Source organism: Bombina bombina, chromosome 2, assembly GCF_027579735.1.
Source record: "Bombina bombina isolate aBomBom1 chromosome 2, aBomBom1.pri, whole genome shotgun sequence".
NCBI classification, from domain to species: domain Eukaryota; kingdom Metazoa; phylum Chordata; class Amphibia; order Anura; family Bombinatoridae; genus Bombina; species Bombina bombina.
This window is the reverse complement of record NC_069500.1, coordinates 398599560-398621929: the sequence shown is the minus strand read 5'-3', so window position 1 is coordinate 398621929 and position 22370 is coordinate 398599560. Positions and strand designations below refer to the sequence as shown.

Here is a 22370-nt window from a genome sequence, read left to right as displayed (position 1 = left end):
AGAAAATCCGCCTCCCAGTTCTCTACACCTGGGATATGGATAGCTGATAGGTGGCAAGAGTGAATCTCTGCCCAGTGAATTATCTTTGAGATTTCTAACATCGCTAGGGAACTCCTTGTTCCCCCTTGATGGTTGATGTAAGCCACAATCGTGATGTTGTCCGACTGAAATCTGATGAACCTCATTGTCGCTAGCTGAGGCCAAGCCTGAAGAGCATTGAATATCGCTCTCAGTTCCAGAATGTTTATTGGAAGGAGTGTCTCCTCCTGAGTCCACGATCCCTGAGCCTTCAGGGAGTTCCAGACTGCCCCCCAGCCTAGAAGGCTGGCATCTGTTGTTACAATTTTCCAATCTGGCCTGCGAAAGGTCATACCTTTGGACAGATGGACCCGAGAGAGAATCCCTGGTCTCTTGATCCAGATTTAGTAGACGGGACAAATCTGTGTAATCCCCATTCCACTGACTGAGCATGCAGAGTTGCAGCGGCCTGAAATGTAGGCGTGAAAACGGCACTATGTCCATTGCCCCTACCATTAAGCCGATTACTTCCATACACTGAGCCACAGAAGGGCGAGAAGTGGAATAAAGAACACGGCAGGAATTTAGAAGTTTTCATAACCTGGACTCTGTCAGGTAAATCCTCATTTCTACAGAATCTATTAGAGTTCCCAGAAAGGAGACTCTTGTGAGAGGGGATAGAGAACTCTTTTCTTCGTTTACCTTCCACCCATGCGACCTAAGAAATGCCAGAACTATGTCCGTATGAGACTTGGCAATTTGGAAATTTGACGCCTGTATCAGGATGTCGTCTAAATAAGGGGCCACTGCTATGCCCCGCGGTCTTAGGACCGCCAGAAGTGACCCCAGAACCTTCGTAAAGATTCTTGGGGCTGTAGCTAATCCAAAGGGAAGAGCTACAAACTGGTAATGCCTGTCTAGGAAGGCAAACCTGAGAAACCGATGATGATCTTTGTGTATCGGAATGTGAAGATAAGCATCCTTTAAATCCACTGTAGTCATATATTGACCCTCCTGGATCATAGGTAGGATGGTACGAATAGTCTCCATCTTGAATGATGGAACTCTGAGGAATTTGTTTAAGATCTTGAGATCTAAAATTGGTCTGAAGGTTCCCTCTTTTTTGGGAACCACAAACAGATTTAAGTAAAATCCCTGTCCCTGTTCCTCCTTTGGAACTGGATGGATCACTCCCATAACTAGGAGGTCTTGAACACAGTGTAAGAATGCCTCTCTCTTTATCTGGTTTGCAGATAATTGTGAAAGGTGAAATCTCCCTTTTGGAGGGGAAGCTTTGAAGTCCAGAAGATATCCCTGGGATATAATTTCCTGGACATCTCTTGCCCAAGCCTGGGCGAAGAGCGAAAGTCTGCCCCCTACTAGATCCGTTACCGGGTAGGGGGCCGATCCTTCATGCTGTCTTAGAGGCAGGAGCAGGCTTTTTGGTCTGCTTACCTTTGTTCCAGGTCTGGTTAGGTCTCCAGACCGACTTGGACTGAGCAAAAGTTCCCTCTTGTTTTGCATTAGAGGAAGTTGATGCCACACTCGCCTTGAAGTTTCAAAAGGCACGAAAATTAGTCTGTTTGGCCCTTGATTTGGACCTATCCTGAGGAAGGGCATGACCTTTTCCTCCAGTGATATCAGAAATGATCTCCTTCAAACCAGGCCTGAATAGGGTTTGCCCCTTGAAGGGAATGTTAAGCAGCTTAGACTTTTAAGTAACGTCAGCTGACCATGATTTAAGCCATAGCGCCCTGTGCGCCTGAATAGCAAAACCAGAATTCTTAGCCGTTAGTTTAGTCAAATGAACAATGGCATCAGAAACAAAAGAATTGGCTAGCTTAAGTGCTCTAAGATTGTCAAGTATGTCATCCAATGGGGTCTCTACCTGTAAAGCCTCTTCCAGAGACTCAAACCAGAAAGCCGCAGCAGCAGTGACTGGGGCAATGCATGCAAGGGGCTGTAGAATAAAACCTTGTTGAATAAACATTTTCTTAAGGTAACCCTCTAACTTTTTATCCATTGGATCTGAGAAAGCACAACTGTCCTCGACAGGGATAGTAGTACGCTTAGCTAGGGTAGAAACTGCTCCCTCCACCTTAGGGACTGTCTGCCATAAGTCCCGTGTGGTGGCATCTATTGGAAACATTTTCTTAAAAATAGGAGGGGGAGAGAACGGCACACCTGGTCTATCCCATTCCTTAGTAATAATTTCTGTAAACCTTTTAGGTATTGGAAAAACATCAGTGCACACCGGCACTGCATAGTATTTATCCAATCTACACAATTTCTCTGGCACTGCAATTGTATCACAGTCATTCAGAGCAGCTAAAACCTCCCTGATCAATACACGGAGGTGTTCAAGCTTAAATTTAAATGTAGACATATCAGAATCAGGTTGAATCCTCTTCCCTGAGTCAGAAACATCACCCACAGAAAGAAGCTCTCCTTCCTCAGCTTCTGCATATTGTGAGGGAGTATCAGACATAGCTCTTAAAGCGTCAGTATGCTCTGAATTTCTTCTAACTCCAGAGCTGTCTCGCTTTCCTCTAAACCCATGAAGTCTGGATAATACCGCTGACAGTGTATTATCCATGACCGCCGCCATGTCTTGTAAAGTAAACGCTATGGGCGCACTAGATGTACTTGGCGCCATTTGAGCGTGAGTCCCTTGAGCGGGAGTCAAAGGGTCTGACACGTGGGGCGAGTTAGTCGGCATAACTTCCCCCTCGTCAGATTCCTCTGGTGATAAATTTTTTAAAGACAGAATATGATCTTTATTACTTAAAGTGAAATCAGTACATTTGGTACACATTCTAAGAGGGGGTTCCACCATGGCTTCTAAACATAATGAACAAGGAGTTTCCTCTATGTCAGACATGTTTAAACAGAATAGCAATGAGACCAGCAAGCTTGGAAAACACTTTAAATCAAGTTAACAAGCAAAAAATAAAAACGGTACTGTGCCTTTAAGAGAAACAAATTTTGTCAGAATTTGAAAAACAGTGAAAAAAAGCAGTAAATCAAACGAAATGTTTACAGTGTGTATAATAAGCTAACAGAGCATTGCACCCACTTGCAAATGGATGATTAACCCCTTAGTTCAAAAAACGGATCAAAAAAACGATAGACGTTTTTTAACAGTCACAACAAACTGCCACAGCTCTGCTGTGGCCCTACCTTCCCAAACAAGCGACTTTGGAAAGCCTAAGAGCCCTTTAGAGAGGTCCTAAAGTATTCAGGGGACTCCTGGAGGAAGCTGGATGTCTCAGTCTGTAAAAGTTACTGCGCAATAAAGCTCTAAATTAGGCCCCTCCCACTCATGTTAAAACAGTGGAAAGCCTCAGGAAACTGTTTCTAGGCAAATTTAAGCCAGCCATGTGGAAAAAAACTAGGCCCCAATAAAGTTTTATCACCAAAGCATATATAGAACGCTTAAACATTTCCAGCAAACGTTTTATATTGCAAATCTATAGGAGTATTACCTCTGAAAGTAAGCATGATACCAGTCGCTATTAAATCACTGTATTCAGGCTTACCTTACATAAATCTGGTATCAGCAGCATTTTCTAGCATTTACTTCTCTAGAAAATTTTTTTAACTGCACATACCTCATAGCAGGATAACCTGCACGCCATTCCCCAGCTGAAGTTACCTCCCTCTTCAGTTATGTGTGAGAACAGCAATGGATCTTAGTTACAACCTGCTAAGATCATAGACAGGCAGATTCTTCTTCTATTTTCTGCCTGGGACAAAATAGTACAACTCTGGTACCATTTAAAAATAACAAACTTGATTGAAGAAAAAAACAACTACGTTTCACCACTTCTCTCTTACTACCTCCATGCTTGTCGAGAGTTGCAAGAGAATGACTGGGTATGGCAGTTAGGGGAGGAGCTATATAGCAGCTCTGCTGTGGGTGATCCTCTTGCAACTTCCTGTTGTGAAGGAGAATATCCCACAAGTAATGGATGAACCGTGGACTGGATACACCTTACAAGAGAAAGTATGTGAACCCCTAGACTAATGACATCTCCAAGAGCTAATTGGAGTGAGATGTCAGCCAACTGGAGTCCAATCAATGAGATGAGATTGGAGGTGTTGGTTACAGCTGCCCTGTCCTATAAAAACAAAATTTATGCTTACCTGATAAATTCCTTTCTCCTGTAGTGTGGTCAGTCCACGGGTCATCATTACTTCTGGGATATTAACTCCTCCCCAACAGGAAGTGCAAGAGGATTCACCCAGCAGAGCTGCCATATAGCTCCTCCCCTCTACGTCACACCCAGTCATTCGACCAAGAACCAACGAGAAAGGAGAAGCCAAAGGGTGCAGTGGTGACTGGAGTATAATTTAAATTTTTTTTAGACCTGCCATAAAAAACAGGGCGGGCCGTGGACTGACCACACTACAGGAGAAAGGAATTTATCAGGTAAGCATAAATTTTGTTTTCTCCTGTTAAGTGTGGTCAGTCCACGGGTCATCATTACTTCTGGGATACCAATACCAAAGCTAAAGTACACGGATGACGGGAGGGACAGGCAGGCTCTTTATACGGAAGGAACCACTGCCTGAAGAACCTTTCTCCCAAAAACAGCCTCCGAAGAAGCAAAAGTGTCAAATTTGTAAAATTTGGAAAAAGTATGAAGAGAAGACCAAGTTGCAGCCTTGCAAATCTGTTCAACAGAAGCCTCATTCTTAAAGGCCCAAGTGGAAGCCACAGCTCTAGTAGAATGAGCTGTAATTCTTTCAGGAGGCTGCTGTCCAGCAGTCTCATAGGCTAACCGTATTATGCTACGAAGCCAAAAAGAGAGAGAGGTAGCCGAAGCTTTTTGACCTCTCCTCTGACCAGAATAAACGACAAACAGGGAAGACGTTTGTCGAAAATCCTTAGTTGCCTGTAGATAAAATTTCAGGGCACGGACTACATCTAGATTGTGTAGCAGACGTTCCTTCTTCGAAGAAGGATTAGGACACAAGGATGGAACAACAATCTCTTGATTGATATTCCTGTTAGTGACCACCTTAGGTAAGAACCCAGGTTTAGTACGCAGAACTACCATGTTTGAATGAAAAATCAGATAAGGAGAATCACAATGTAAGGCAGATAACTCAGAGACTCTTCGAGCCGAGGAAATCGCCATTAAAAACAGAACTTTCCAAGATAACAGCTTGATATCAATGGAATGAAGGGGTTCAAACGGAACACCCTGTAAAACATTAAGAACTAAGTTCAAACTCCATGGTGGAGCAACAGTTTTAAACACAGGCTTGATCCTAGCTAAAGCCTGACAAAAAGCTTGAACGTCCGGAACTTCTGACAGACGTTTGTGTAAAAGAATGGACAGAGCTGAAATCTGTCCCTTTAAGGAACTAGCGGATAAACCCTTTTCTAAACCTTCTTGTAGAAAAGACAATATCCTAGGAATCCTAACCTTACTCCATGAGTAACTCTTGGATTCGCACCAATATAAGTATTTACGCCATATTTTATGGTAAATCTTTCTGGTAAAAGGCTTCCTAGCCTGTATTAAGGTATCAATAACTGACTCAGAAAAACCACGTTTTGATAAAATCAAGCGTTCAATTTCCAAGCAGTCAGCTTCAGAGAAATTAGATTTTGATGTTTGAAGGGACCCTGGATCAGAAGGTCCTGTTTCAGAGGTAGAGACCAAGGTGGACAGGATGACATGTCCACTAGATCTGCATACCAAGTCCTGCGTGGCCATGCAGGCGCTATTAGAATCACTGATGCTCTCTCCTGTTTGATTCTGGCAATCAATCGAGGAAGCATCGGGAAGGGTGGAAACACATAAGCCATCCCGAAGGTCCAAGGTGCTGTCAAAGCATCTATCAGAACCGCTCCCGGATCCCTGGATCTGGACCCGTAACGAGGAAGCTTGGCGTTCTGTCGAGACGCCATGAGATCTATCTCTGGTTTGCCCCAACGTCGAAGTATTTGGGCAAAGACCTCCGGATGAAGTTCCCACTCCCCCGGATGAAAAGTCTGACGACTTAGGAAATCCGCCTCCCAGTTCTCCACTCCCGGGATGTGGATTGCTGACAGGTGGCAAGAGTGAGACTCTGCCCAGCGAATTATCTTTGATACTTCCATCATTGCTAGGGAGCTTCTTGTCCCTCCCTGATGGTTGATGTAAGCTACAGTCGTGATGTTGTCCGACTGAAACCTGATGAACCCCCGAGTTGTTAACTGGGGCCAAGCCAGAAGGGCATTGAGAACTGCTCTCAATTCCAGAATGTTTATTGGCAGGAGACTCTCCTCCTGATTCCATTGTCCCTGAGCCTTCAGAGAATTCCAGACAGCGCCCCAACCTAGTAGGCTGGCGTCTGTTGTTACAATTGTCCAGTCTGGCCTGCTGAATGGCATCCCCCTGGACAGATGTGGCCGGGAAAGCCACCATAGAAGAGAATTTCTGGTCTCTTGATCCAGATTCAGAGTAGGGGACAAGTCTGAGTAATCCCCATTCCACTGACTTAGCATGCACAATTGCAGCGGTCTGAGATGTAGGCGTGCAAAGGGTACTATGTCCATTGCCGCTATCATTAAGCCGATCACCTCCATGCATTGAGCTACTGACGGGTGTTGAATGGAATGAAGGACACGGCATGCATTTTGAAGCTTTGTTAACCTGTCTTCTGTCAGGTAAATCTTCATTTCTACAGAATCTATAAGAGTCCCCAAGAAGGGAACTCTTGTGAGTGGAAAGAGAGAACTCTTCTTTTCGTTCACCTTCCATCCATGCGACCTTAGAAATGCCAGTACTAACTCTGTATGAGACTTGGCAGTTTGAAAGCTTGAAGCTTGTATCAGAATGTCGTCTAGGTACGGAGCTACCGAAATTCCTCGCGGTCTTAGTACCGCCAGAAGAGCACCCAGAACCTTCGTGAAGATTCTTGGAGCCGTAGCCAATCCGAATGGAAGAGCTACAAACTGGTAATGCCTGTCTAGGAAGGCAAACCTTAGATACCGGTAATGATCTTTGTGAATCGGTATGTGAAGGTAAGCATCCTTTAAATCCACTGTGGTCATGTACTGACCCTTTTGGATCATGGGTAAGATTGTCCGAATAGTTTCCATTTTGAACGATGGAACTCTTAGGAATTTGTTTAGGATCTTTAAATCCAAGATTGGCCTGAAAGTTCCCTCTTTTTTGGGAACTACAAACAGATTTGAGTAAAACCCTTGTCCTTGTTCCGACCGCGGAACCGGATGGATCACTCCCATTAGTAAAAGATCTTGTACACAGCGTAGAAACGCCTCTTTCTTTATTTGGTTTGTTGACAACCTTGACAGATGAAATCTCCCTTTTGGGGGAGAGGATTTGAAGTCCAGAAGGTATCCCTGAGATATGATCTCTAACGCCCAGGGATCCTGGACATCTCTTGCCCAAGCCTGGGCGAAGAGAGAAAGTCTGCCCCCCACTAGATCCGTTCCCGGATCGGGGGCCCTCAATTCATGCTGTCTTAGGGGCAGCAGCAGGTTTCCTGGCCTGCTTGCCCTTGTTCCAGGACTGGTTAGGTCTCCAGCCTTGTCTGTAGCGAGCAACAGCTCCTTCCTGTTTTGGTGCAGAGGAAGTTGATGCTGCTCCTGCTTTGAAATTCCGAAAGGAACGAAAATTAGACTGTCTAGCCTTAGGTTTGGCTCTGTCTTGAGGCAGGGCATGGCCTTTACCTCCTGTAATGTCAGCGATAATTTCTTTCAACCCGGGCCCGAATAAGGTCTGCCCTTTGAAAGGTATGTTAAGTAATTTAGATTTAGAAGTAACGTCAGCTGACCAGGATTTTAGCCACAGTGCTCTGCGTGCCTGAATGGCGAATCCGGAATTCTTAGCCGTAAGTTTAGTTAAATGTACTACGGCATCCGAAATAAATGAATTAGCTATCTTAAGTGTCTTAAGCTTGTTTGAAATCTCATCTATAGTTATTGAGTCAAGAGTCTCTTCCAGGGACTCGGACCAAAAAGCGGCCGCGGCCGTGACAGACGCAATACATGCAAGGGGTTGCAATATAAAACCTTGTTGAACAAACATTTTCTTAAGGTAACCCTCTAATTTTTTATCCATTGGATCTGAAAAGGCACAGCTATCCTCCACCGGGATAGTGGTACGCTTAGCCAGAGTAGAAACCGCTCCCTCCACCTTAGGGACCGTCTGCCATAAGTCCCGTGTGGTGGCGTCTATTGGAAACATTTTTCTAAACACAGGAGGGGGGGAAAAGGGTACACCGGGCCTATCCCACTCCTTAGTAATTATCTCTGTAAGCCTCTTAGGTATAGGAAATACGTCAGTACTCGCCGGTACCGCATAGTATCTATCCAGCCTACATAATTTCTCTGGGATTGCAACGGTGTTACAATCATTTAGAGCTGCTAATACCTCCCCTAACAGTACACGGAGGTTTTCGAGTTTGAACTTAAAATTAGAAATGTCTGAATCCATTCTATTGGGATCAGAACCGTCACCTGCTGATTGAAGCTCTCCGTCCTCATGTTCAGCATACTGTGACGCAGTATCAGACATGGCCCTATTATCAACAGCGCACTCTGTTCTCACCCCAGAGTGATCACGCTTACCTCTTAGTTCTGGTAATTTAGCCAAAACTTCAGTCATAACATTAGCCATATCCTGTAATGTGATTTGTAATGGCCGCCCTGATGTACTCAGCGCTACAATATCACGCACCTCCCGAGCGGGAGATGCAGGTACTGACACGTGAGGCGAGTTAGTCGGCATAACTCTCCCCTCGTTGTTTGGTGAAATATGTTCAATTTGTACAGATTGACTTTTATTTAAAGTAGCATCAATGCAATTAGTACATAAATTTCTATTGGGCTCCACTTTGGCTTTAGCACATATAGCACAGAGATATTCCTCAGACATGTTTAACACACTAGCAAATAAACTAGCAACTTGGAAATACTTTTCAAAGTAATTTACAAATAATATGAAAACGTACTGTGCCTTTAAGAAGCACAGAAAAAAGTTATGACAGTTGAGAAATAATAAACTGAGAAACTATAACATCAAATCTTTTCCGGTAAAAACACAATTTTAGCAAAGGATTGCCCCCATTAGCAATGGATAACTAACCCTGATAGCAGAAAAAAAGTACAGAAATAAACGTTTTTTATCACAGTCAGCTACAATCTCACAGCTCTGCTGTGAGTGATTACCTCCCTCAAAATAAGTTTTGAAGACCCCTGAGCTCTGTAGAGACGAACCGGATCATGCAGGGAAGACAAGAGACTTCTGACTGAATTTTTTGATGCGTAGCAAAAGCGCCAAAAAAAGTCCCCTCCCCCTCACACACAACAGTGAGGGAGATCAGTAAACTGTCTTAAATTAAATAAAACGACTGCCAAGTGGAAAAAAACAGTGCCCAAAACATTTTTTCACCCAGTACCTCAGAAAATTAAACGATTTAACATGCCAGCAAAAACGTTTAACATCAAATAAATGAAATGACATTAGAAAGCCTGTTGCTAGTCACTGCAAATTAGGCTAAAGTCTTATGCATACAGTATTATCCCAGTGAAGTGCCATTCCCCAGAATACTGAAGTGTAAAATATACATACATGACAGCCTGATACCAGTTGCTACTACTGCATTTAAGGCTGAGCTTACAATATATCGGTATGGCAGAATTTTCTCAGTCAATTCCATTGTCAGAAAATAATATGCTGCTACATACCTCTTTGCAGATTAACCTGCCCGCTGTCCCCTGATCTGAAGTTTACCTCACTCCTCAGATGGCCGAGAACAGCAATATGATCTTAACTACGCCGGCTAAAATCATACAAAAAACTCAGGTAGATTCTTCTTCAAATTCTACCAGAGAAGGAACAACACACTCCGGTGCTGTTATAAAATAACAAACTTTTGATTGAAGGTATAAAACTAAGTATAATCACCACAGTCCTCTCACACATCCTATCTATTAGTTGGGTGCAAGAGAATGACTGGGTGTGACGTAGAGGGGAGGAGCTATATGGCAGCTCTGCTGGGTGAATCCTCTTGCACTTCCTGTTGGGGAGGAGTTAATATCCCAGAAGTAATGATGACCCGTGGACTGACCACACTTAACAGGAGAAAAACACACACCAGTTCTGGGTTTGCTTTTCACAAGAAGCATTGCCTGATGTGAATGATGCCTCGCACAAAAGAGCTCTCAGAAGACCTACGATTAAGAATTGTTGACTTGCATAAAGCTGGAAAGGGTTATAAAAGTATCTCCAAAAGCCTTGCTGTTCATCAGTCCACGGTAAGACAAATTGTCTATAAATGGAGAAAGTTCAGCACTGCTGCTACTCTCCCTAGAAGTGGCCGTCCTGTAAAGATGACTGCAAGAGCACAGCGCAGACTGCTCAATGAGGTGAAGAAGAATCCTAGAGTGTCAGCTAAAGACTTACAAAAGTCACTGGCAAATGCTAACATCCCTGTTAGCGAATCTACAATACGTAAAACACTAAACAAGAATGGATTTCATGGGAGGATACCACAGAGGAAGCCACTACTGTCCAAACAAAACATTGCTGCACGTTTACAGTTTGCACAAGAGCACCTCGATGTTCCACAGCAGTACTGGCAAAATATTATGTGGACAGATGAAACCAAAGTTGAGTTGTTTGGAAGAAACACACAACACTATGTGTGGCGAAAAAGAGGCACAGCACACCAAAATCAAAACCTCATCCCAACTGTGAAGTATGGTGGTGGGGGCATCATGGTTTGGGGCTGCTTTGCTGCTTCAGGGCCTGGACGGATTGCTATCATCGAAGGAAAAATGAATTCCCAAGTTTATCAAGACATTTTGCAGGAGAACTTAAGGCCATCTGTCTACCAGCTGAAGCTCAACAGAAGATGGGTGTTGCAACAGGACAATGACCCAACGCATAGAAGTAAATTAACAACAGAATGGCTTAAACAGAAGAAAATATGCCTTCTGAAGTGGCCCAGTCAGAGTCCAGACCTCAACCCGATTGAGATGCTGTGGCATGACCTCAAGAAAGCGATTCACACCAGACATCCCAAGAATATTGCTGAACTGAAACAGTTCTGTAAAGAGGAATGGTCAAGAATTACTCCTGACCATTGTGCACGTCTGATCTGCAACTACAGGAAACGTTTGGTTGAAGTTATTGTTGCCAAAGGAGGTTCAACCAGTTAATAAATCCAAGGGTTCACATACTTTTTCCACCTGCACTGTGAATGTTTACATGGTGTGTTCAATAAAAACATGGCAACATTTCATTCTTTGTGTGTTATTAGTTAAAGCAGACTGTGATTGTCTATTGTTGTGACTTAGATGATGATCAGATCACATTTTATGACCAATTTGTGCAGAAATCCATATCATTCCAAAGGGTTCACATACTTTTTCTTGCAACTGTATATACACACACACATATGTGTGTGTAACTGTGTATGTGATTGTATACACAGTTAGAATGTCTGTCCAAGAAAACTTGACAATGTTGCGTGTCATAAGACCTAATAACATCACATCACAGGCAGCAAATTTTATTTTAACTATTTTTTGTTTTGTATTTTTTTGCTCCAAGAGTGTATTGGGCATTGAGAAACATGTACATTAAGATTCTGCAGTGTTAAATAAACTTTTTAATGCAAAATGAAGGTGTTATAGGTATTTATAAGAAAATCGCGATTAAAAATCACGTTTTTTTTGCCCATATCGCCAAGCCCTACTGCAAGGCATCCAGGCACTGAGGCAGCAAAGCAATTCCAAACCATGATGCTACCTCACAGCACTTTTTTGTAAAAGAAAAAAAAAATTTTTTTCCACTTATTCTTTTAGATAACACAGGCTCCAGATAGCCTCACTTGGGCTCCTTACGAGGAGCACCATTTATTTTTTTGTTTGTTTTAGGTATTAGTGTAATTATAGTTTCACATGTAGCACCATTAGTCAAAAGGTGCACCCGATCGGATTAGCGGAAGAGTGGTGTATTTCTCTTCCGGCTTTTTAATTTATTTATTTACTTATTTTTTTCGCCTTAAAACACAAATTAAAGTTTTCACATTAACACATCAATACACACCTCATGGAAAGGTATATTCCTAACTTGAAAGTCAGGTCCCCTGCGATGCCCCCCAAGAGAGACAAAAAGTCCAAGTTAGTACAGGAGATAGGCTTGGATGATAACATGGACCCTCAGCTAGCAGGTACTGAAAAACAGCTGACACTTAATCAACTGGCAGAAATGCTGTTACCCCAATTCGATTCAGTTAAAAAGGAGATAGCTACTCTCTCTACTGAGATTAGGTCTTTTTCGAATAGAATATTAGAAGTAGAGCAAAGAATCTCAGCGGTGGAGGACAGACAAAATGCACATGACACTAATTGGGTCAATTATGAGAGCAAAATAAAAATGATGCAATCTAAAATAGAGGACCTGGAAGACAGGTCGCGTAGGAATAACATCCGTATAATTGGACTACCAGAGTCAATTGAATTTCAAGATCTAATTTTATTTGCTTCTGTTACCTTACCACAATTGTTAGGAATGCAGCTGACAGAAAAAATACATGTAGAAAGAGCACATAGAACAGGACCAGCAAGGGAGTCACAAGAAGGTAACTCGCGCCCCAGAATGGTGATAATTAAATACTTAAATTTCCAACATAAGGTACAGATTATGCAACATTATAGGAAAATACAGGGGTTCAAGATAGGTACGCGACCTGTCTTCCTGTTCCAGGATTTCTCAGCAGAGACCTCCTCAAAGAGGAAGATAATGGCACCTTACTGTTCTAGCTTAATCAAGGCAGGGATCCAGGCTAATATGAGGTACCCAGCCAAAATAGTAATTTTTTCAGAAGGGAATGTGACCGTTTTAAATACAGCAATAGATGCTAAAAAATATTGTTCTGAAAAAGGCATAGAGATTTGATAGGAAGTCCATGTTTAATTATTAACCTGAAATAATGAAGATGTATAATTTGTTGATTACTTATTTTAGTTGCAGAAAGGGGGGAGGCTTGGCTGGGGTGGAGACTTTTTTTTTTTTTTTTTTTTTTTTTTTCTTTCGTCTTTTTCCCCTCCTTTTTATATCTTTCTGTCCACTTTTCTATTGAGTGAGCTCAGAATCTTGAGAAAGTTATTTTTTGAAATTGCAGGTCTACCGCCATTCGGCCTTGAACACCCGATCCCGTATGATCTCGGAAGTGGAGCAGGGCTGGACCTGGTCAGTACCGGGATGGGCGACCGCCGGGGAACCCCAGGAGCGGTAGGCATATATGTAGTTATGATAGTCAGATTAGATCCCTTCCCTGGATTGAGAGGAAGGAAGGTAACTATATTAGACAAAGGTTTTTAATATAAAATCGTAGGTTTTATTTTTGTTGTTTTTTATGATTATGGATATTAAATGCTGGTGTGTATCATGGAATGTGGGAGGTGTCAAATCCCCTATTAAAAGGAAAAATGTGCTTAAAATGTTAAAACGCCAAAAGCCTGACGTTATTTTTTTGCAAGAGTTGCATTTGAAGGCAGCAGAACTACAAAAATTACAAACTAACTGGATAGCGGAAATCATAGCAACTCCATGTAATTGCAGGAAATGCGGAGTAGCTTTAATGTTTAATAGGAATTTGACATATACGATAAAAAATCAAATATTAGATTTGAGTGGGAGGTTTATGCTTGTTCAAGCAGAAATCAATAATAGACTGTGGACGTTTTGTAACATTTATGGTCCCAATGAAATTGAGATAGAATTCTGGGAAATGATAAAAAATAAATTGGTAAAATACTTAGGTCAAAACATAGTGGTAGCGGGAGACTTTAATGTGACAATGAATCCAGAGATTGATAGGCTAAAATCAGGGGCCTTCAGGAAACATAATAGAGAGGCCAAGATTTTGCGAGGCTTAGCAAAGACATTAAAGCTAAAAGATATTTGGCGTCTGCAGCATCCAGACGAGCGGGCCTTTTCGTGCGAATCTAAAACATTTAAACATTTCTCACGAATAGACATGTTTTTGATAGAAGAGAGGCTATTGACAATGGGAACAGAAACTTATATCGATGAGATAGTCATCTCAGATCACGCAATAATCAGCCTGAAATCTGGAGATAAGGCAATCAAAAATAGAAGTAGCAATACGTTTAGCTTCCCGAAATATATGTTTTTAGATGAAAAGTTTCGAAATTTTCTATCTGATAGATGGAAGGGTTATTTCAGACAGAACAGACAGGATGTGAGTAGCCCAGAAGTACTCTGGGAAGCAGGGAAAGCAGTAATGCGAGGGGAGATCAAGAACTATATGATCATAAGAAAGCGGAAGGTAACAGAGAGGGAGACTCAACTAGCAAACCAACTGAAAAACTCATATAGGAGATATGTAGCTAACCCAAATAGATCTACCTGGAACCGGTACAAAGTAGCCAAATCAGAGCGTGAGACTTTTTTCAGAGAAAAATGGGCAAAGGAGGATATCCGAATCAGGGCATTTTGCCAAGGATATCAGGGGATTTCCTCCAAGTATCTAGCAAAATTAATAAATCACAGAAAAAAAAAAAATCTAATTCCACTTATCAAAGAAGGGCAGAAAATGCTTACTCAACCGACAGAGATTAGAGAGGCCTTCCATAGATATTATCAGGGACTGTACGCGTGTAAGGATATAGATAAGACAAAAATGTCTGAATTTTGGCAACAGATCAGTCTCCCAACAATAGATAAAAAAGAATTAGAACAGATGAACTCCCCGATAACAGAGGAGGAAGTCCTAAATATGATAGACAAAATCAAAACAAACAAACAAAGCCGCGGGGCCTGATGGACTCCCGGCAGAATTCTATAAAATTATCAAAAATGAAATCTCGGGAATATTAGTAGAACTATATAATAGCTATTTTATACATGGGAATCTGAAATCACTTTATTTCACTGACTCTACAGTGACCTTAATTCATAAGAAAGGGAAAGCTACAGAGGAACTGGGGTCATACCGTCCAATTTCGCTCCTGAATCAAGACTATAAAATCTTAACGGCTATTATTTCAGACAGATTAAAAAAAGGGATGGAAAAACTGACACACAATGACCAATCAGGATTTATTCCAGGGAGAAACCCGGTCCAGAATATGCGTAGGGTGCTAGTTAATCTAGATTATTATTAGAACATCACACAGTTGTCAAACAAAAAATCACAAATGGATATGGCTATGCTTACGATCGACGCAGAAAAAGCGTTTGACGCTATAATCTGGAATCATTTATTTATGTCACTTAAGAAATTTGGTTTTGAAGGGAATTTGATTCAGTTAATTAAAAAGATTTATACCAATCCTAGGTCCCAATTGTTGGTTAATGGTGAACTTTCGCAGTTTATAACACTGCAAAGAGGTACCAGACAGGGGTGTCCATTGTCACCCCTGCTATTTGATTTAGCACTAGAACTCATTATACGCAGACGACATGATGTTGTTCTTACAACAGACAAAAAAAAACATACCTAAATGTCTGTCAATTATCAACAATTTTACTTCATTCTCTGGATATAAAATTAACAAGGAAAAGTCAGAGTTGCTCTGGATTAATCAAACCAGAGAGAGCCTGTTACAACATGGATTTAAAGAAGTAAAATCGTTAAACTATTTAGGCATTAAAATAAGTAAAAACCCCAAAGAATGGTATAATCTGATTTTTTCTGAGTTTTTTGAGAGTTTAGAAGGAAGTCTAAGAAAGTGGAACATACAATTTCTATCACTTTCTGCAAAAATAGCTGTTATAAAAACAATTGTTTTTCCACGTATATTGTTCCTAATGCAAAACTTGCCTCTATTGATCAACAAACGAGACATAGCAAGATATAATAAAACATGCGCACAATTTATATGGGGAAAGAAAAAAAGCCGTATAGCTATCGAGAAACTTGTTCAAAACAAAAGATATGCAGGGCTCGCCCTGCTGGACATTGCAAAATATAACTTAGTGGCCTTAACGAAATTTGGAGTAGATTGGTTAACGGAAGCCAATAGTGTGACCTACTATGACATGGAAGCTACACTGCTAAAACCCTTTGATCTTAAGGCAATTTTACACCATCCTTTCAGGAGGTTGCCCAGCAATGTCAGTACGCTTTTAACTTTTGCTAATGTAGTTCGTGCATGGCAGAAATTCTGTGGTTCAGTTGGTCAAGAGTTTTACATTTCTAAATATCTGCCATTTATCGGTACTCCCGATTTTATATCTGGGATAAACAATAATGCGGCCTTTAAAATTTGGTCACAGAAAGGGTTATGTTATTTTTTCCAGCTAGTTCAGGGTGAAGGACAAGTGTTACAAACATTTGAAACATTATCCGAACAGTATCAGTTACCCAAACATACATTCTTTGCTTATCTACAAGCCCGAAGCTATCTCCTAAAAATCTTGCAAACATGTAGAATGGTCTGGGATCCAGGAATTGATTCAGGAGTGAAGTTGTACGCGGCGGGGAAAAGATCCATATCATACTGGTATAAATTATTATTAAATATATCAGGGGAAGAACAAATTAAGAAAAGGAAAGTGTTTCTTACTAAATATATTACTTCAGTGCAAGGTGAAAATATTGAAAGAAGCATTAAACTAGCAGACGCCGCCATGAGAGTAATAAGCTGGAAAGAATCGCAGTTTAAGCTATTAAATAATTTCTATCTAACCCCAAGGATTATGAGTAAATGGGATCAAAATGGGGATAAGAGGAATTGTTTTAAATGCCAGAAAGAAGGAGTGGATTTGCAACACTGTATTTGGAACTGCCCTAAAATCCGACAATTTTGGAGTAAAATACAATTCTGGGTGAACAGGTTTTTACAAGAGGAATGTGCCCTCCAATTAAGTTATATCTTTCTTTTAAAGGAATATGGGCGATGTAAAGGGGAGGGACAATTAATCAACATGGTTATTCTGGCAGCTCGTCATTTGATATTTTGCAAATGGGGAGCCCGTGAGGCTCCTACGGTAAACGAACTTGTCAACAATATTAAGCTACAAATGATTATCGAACGACAATTTCTAGTTGGGGGATCGGAAAAGGCTTTCAGGCTATTCTTTGATAAGTGGAAGAGGGTAATTATCTCTTGGCCCCATCAGGCCCAGATTCAATTTGTCTCACCCTTAAAGAATAATGATCACTTTATGATTATGGTGGCTAATGAGGCTCTCCCCGCACTCTGGTTGTAAGACGTTAAAACGCTGAGCGGGCTCATTTCGGTGTCTTCTTGGTGGTGGTACTTCCATCCCCCCCCTTTTTTTTTTCTCTCCCCCCCCCCCCCATATAGGAATGCCGAGAAGGTTAATGTATTTATGTAGGAATAGGTGTCATAAGATGCTTTGATTATAAGACTCGGCACAAGCATAGGAAGCGGTGGCTTCCAATCTGTTTGGATAATATGATTTATACATGTAAAAATGGCTGATTTGTTTTGGTTGTTGTGATGTGTGAAGTTCTCAATAATAAAATATTGTAAAAAAAAAAAAAAAAGATTCTGCAGTGTTAAATAAACTTTTTAATGCAAAATGAAGGTGTTATAGGTATTTATAAGAAAATCGTGATTAAAAATCACGTTTTTTTTGCCCATATCGCCAAGCCCTACTGCAAGGCATCCAGGAACTGAGGCAGCAAAGCAATTCCAAACCATGATGCTACCTCACAGCATGCTTCACAGTTGGGATGAGGTATTGGTATGCAGTGCCTTTCTTCCTTCACACATAGTGTTGTGCATGTTTGCCAAAACGTTCAACATTTGTCTCAGCTCTCTACAGCACATTTTCCCAGAAGTGTTGTGGAACATACAGATGGTCTTGGACAAACTAGAGGTGTGCCCCAATAAATAAATATATATATATATATATATATATATATATATATATATTTTAGACACCAATGGTTTCCATTAGTGGTGTCTATACACTTGTTCAGTGTTTTTCTGAGAGTGGACATGAACAAAAACGTTTGCAGTTTGTAGAGTTTTCTGGACTTTTGTGGTTACCCTTGGGTTCTTTGTCACCTCTTTCAGGATTACCGGTTGTGCTGTTGGATTGATCTTTCAGGATAACCACTCCTAGGGGAAACTAGCAACAGCCTGAATTTTCTCCATTTGTAGACAATTTTTCTTACCATGGTTTGAAAGTTGTTGGAATCGAGGAATGACTCAAACTAACCCATCTTTCTTCAGAAGAACAAATTTGTAAGTAACCAGGCTTTGTGCAACCCTTCCAATCTCAACTCCTTAACTGAAACCCCTGACTCCAAACAACTTTAAGAGATGTTGTCAACACAGAGGTTCACTTACTTTTTACAACCTGCGAGGTTAACAATTTGTGTATTATTAGCTTAGTCAGATTGTGTTTGTCTAGAATTGGGATTTAGATTATTATCAGTTTCTCTTTTTTTTTCTTTTTAAACATTTACAGAAAACCAGTGTTCCTGCTGAATAATTTGTGGCCTGTGGCAGTGTGATGTGGTGGCTTTATACTGTAGTCATCAGAAAGTGGAAATTGATGTCCTGGCACTTGGCAGAAAGATCACTGCCCAGATGGGAAAGCAATAACAAGCAACATGCACACTTAGTAATTTTTCGTACCTGCTGTGATGCTGAAACAACCTGCTGGATTGTTGCAATTGCAGCCTGTTGCTGGACAACTTGTGGAAGTTTTGCAACCTTCAAAAAAACAAAACAAAAATGTTTAGTAGTTCACGACAGTCAAAGAAATTACAAACCAACTGGGAAAAGTACCACACATATTTTATACAGTCTGACTAAAGAATGGCGGTCATATTGCAGCTTCCTTACAACCACATAGGGTGAATATAAAAATATACAGCAAATATACATACATACACATCATTTATGCTTACCTATTAAATTAATTAATTTCATGGTGGTGAGAGTGCACAAACCATTACTCCTGGGCATTACTCTTCCTGACCACTAGGATGGGGCAAATATCCCAAAACCCCAAGAGCTTAATACAACCCATCTCACCTTACTGGAAACTAGTCTGACATTTAGCCAAGCAAGAAAGGTAGAAAAAGGAATAAGAGGAAAATAATAGGAGCAGAGAAATAAGCTGTGACAAAATCAAAACAAAAAACATCCTCAAAAAAACAAGGTTGGGTCTCGCGGCCTCTCACCACCATGAAAGATATTAATTTACCATGTAAGCATAAATTATGTTTTCTTTCATACAGGTGGTGAAGAGTCAGAGATCCATTGCTCATGGGAACTAATACCCAAGCTGTGGAGTCCACTAGTAATGACAAATAAGGACGGGACAAAACAAAACATTTTTTCTCAGAGAAACTCAACAAGTCCACAACCCAAAGAGAACCCAAAAAATAAATGGAAAGTTCCTTATTTGTTTTTTTAATATGCACTTAAAAAGACTGAAAGGCAAAAACAAAAATTATGCTGATGCTACTGCCTGAAGGACTCTCCTACCAAAGGTTGCCTCAGAAGCCGAAAAAACATCAAAACGGTATTAAAAGTATTTCAAGCTGAAGCTTCATTCTTGAAAGCCCAAGAAGTGGCAACTGATCTTGGAGAATGAGCAGTAATCCACTTAGACGGAGGCTTTCCCACTTCTAAGTAATCTTTATGGATCAAGAGTTTCAGTCAAGAAGCCCTTGTTCAGAACCAGAAAAATGGACAAACAAGCTAGAAGTTTATTTGAATTCCTTAGTAGCATCTATATATCACTTCAGGGCTCTAACATCATCCAAATTATGAAGTAGCCTCTCTGAAGAATTATATGCTTCAGGACACAAGGAAAGGACAACAATTTCCAGACTTATATTATCCAAAGACACAACCTTAGGCAAAAAGTCAAACTTGGCGTTTTCCAAATTTCCTTATCTAATTGCCTTATCCTGATAAAAAATGAGATAAGGAGAAACAAGAAAGAAAAGATAATTCAGAAACTCACCAACTAGCAGAAAAGATATGGGGGAGCCTGCAGAACCTTCAAAACCAAATTTAGATTCCAAGGTGGAAAAATTGGTTTAATATGTGCCAAACCTGAAAAAAACATAGATTTTTCTATGGAACAAAACTGAAAGGGCAGAAATCTGCACTTTCAAAAAACTGGCAGATAAGCCCTTATGCAAACCATCCTCTAAGAACTGCAAAATCCTAGGAAATCTAAAAGAATGCTAGGAAAAACCATGATAAATACACCAAGAAATAAATGTTTTCCAGACATTATGATAATTTTCCTTTTCAAAGGCTCATGTGCCTTGATCAGAGTCTCAACCACATAATCTGAAAAATCCATAATCCTAAAAACCAAACTTTCAATCTCCATGCCATCAAGCTTAGAGACTTAGAGATCTGGAAAGAAAAACGGACCTTGAGACAGACGGTCTGGCTGCAGAGGAAGAGGCCATGAAGGGCAACTGGACATCTGCACTAGGTCTGCATACCAAACCCTGCAATGCCAAGCTTGAGCAATCAAAAGTACTGATAACTCCTATTGCCTAATCTTGGAAAATTACTCTGGGATGAAGAAACACACAGGCAAGCTGAAAGGAGGCAGGAGCTACTAGAGCCTCCACAAACTTCACCTGAGGAGTCCTGGACCTCGCAAAAGTACCTGGAAAGTTTGTTGTTTAAAAGGACAGTCTACACCAAAATCAAAATTGTTATTGTTTAAAAAGATAAGATAATCCCTTTATTACTGATTCCCCAGTTTTGCACAACCAACATGACTACCTTGTATCTAAACCTCTTCTGACATATCACATAGCTATTTATTTATCTATTGACTTGCATTTCAGCCAATAAGTGCTGTGTCCTGCACAACTCCACGGAGATGAGCAGAATGTTATCTATATGGCACACATGAATTGGCAGTCTCTTGTTGCGAAAAGCTAATAGAAAAGCATGCGATAAGAGGTTATCTGTAGTGGTTTAGAAACAGGCAGACATTTAGAGGTTTACATTTTATAAAGTATATTAATATAACAATGTTGGTTGTGCAAAGCTGGGGAATGGGTAGTAAATTAGTTATCTATCTTTTTAAACAATAACAATTTTGGTGTAGACTGTCCCTTTAACCAAGAGGAGCCCCCAAAGATCCACAATGTGATTGAAAACATCCTGATGGAGAGACCATTCCCCTGGATGCAGAGACTAACGACTGAGAAAACTGCAGAAATCAGACAATTGGCTTCTGCCCATGAAAGGATTTAAAGAACTTCCCTTATGGCTAGAGAACAGTGACATTGTCTGATTGAGACTACCTTTTTAATAGAGTCCAACTTGTTTCTATATCATTTCTTGGCAACTTCGCCTCCTGAGGAGCACAAATGCCCTGTATACTCAGAGACCCCCAGTCCCCCAAACCTGTAAGACTTGCATCTGTAGTGATCACAGTCCAGATAAGACGAGCAAAAGAAGCTGATGATCCAGCAAATAAGACAGGGACGGATGAGTTCTGTGATCCAGAAAAATCTCTTGAGACAGCTGAGTACGATCTCTGCACCATTGGCAAAGCATAAAAAGCTGAAGAGGCCTCATGTGAAAACGAGCAAACTGAATAGCATCCAATGCAGCAATCATGAGACCTAATACCTCTATACAAAGAGAGGGCAAAAAAAGAGACTGAAGGTTTATACAGGCTGCATCCAGCTTTAGCCTTCTCTGATTTGTTAAAAGTCTCATGGAAACAATCTATTCGCACCCCCCAAAAAAGTGACCTTTGTTTGAGGAACCAAAGAATTTTTTGGAAAATGTAACTTCCAACCATGCTGTTGAAAACACAACAGTCTGTTGGTGTGAAAATACTGCTAAATCTTAAAGATGGAGCCTGAATTAAAGGGACAGTCAACACAAAAATTGTTTCCCAACTTTGCACAAAAAAAAATGGTTATATTAACATAATATATAACCTTTAAACCTCAAAATTTCTGTTTGTTTCAAAGTCCCTAAAGACAGCCCCACAATCAAATGCTTTTGAATTTGCTTTTCACATCAGGAGAAGCTAGTTTATGTGAGCTATATAGTTAACATTGTGCTGACGCCCGTGGACTAACACAGCACTTATTGGCTTAAATGCAAGTCAGGGCAGTCAAAAGATGCTTAGAAACAATGTAATCACAGAGGTAAAAAGTGTATTAATATAACCATGTTTTCTGTGCAAAACTGGGGAATGGGTAATAACGTGATTATCATTTAAAACAATACAAATTTTTGAGTTGACTGTCCCTTTAAGGTATCGTCCAGGTAACTAAACACTGCAATGCTCTGAGTTCTGATCATAGACAGAAGGGCACCTAGAACCTTTGAGAAACTTGTTGGAGCAGTAGCCATACAAAAT

The 22370-nt window shown here is 40.7% G+C and overlaps 1 protein-coding gene and 1 pseudogene across 4 annotated transcripts in view; one reads left to right on the top strand and one right to left on the bottom strand.

Moving 5' to 3' along the window:
• Window positions 1-22370, bottom strand: part of LOC128648915 (E1A-binding protein p400) — a 459430-nt gene that overhangs the window by 22033 nt on the left and 415027 nt on the right. For all 4 annotated transcript variants that reach the window (XM_053701869.1, XM_053701871.1, XM_053701873.1 and 1 more), the window contains one exon: window positions 18638-18715. In XM_053701869.1, coding sequence (XP_053557844.1) covers window positions 18638-18715 — 78 coding nt within the window. The remainder of the gene's footprint in view (window positions 1-18637; window positions 18716-22370) is intronic.
• On the top strand, window positions 13177-13293 carry LOC128651043 (uncharacterized; annotated as a pseudogene).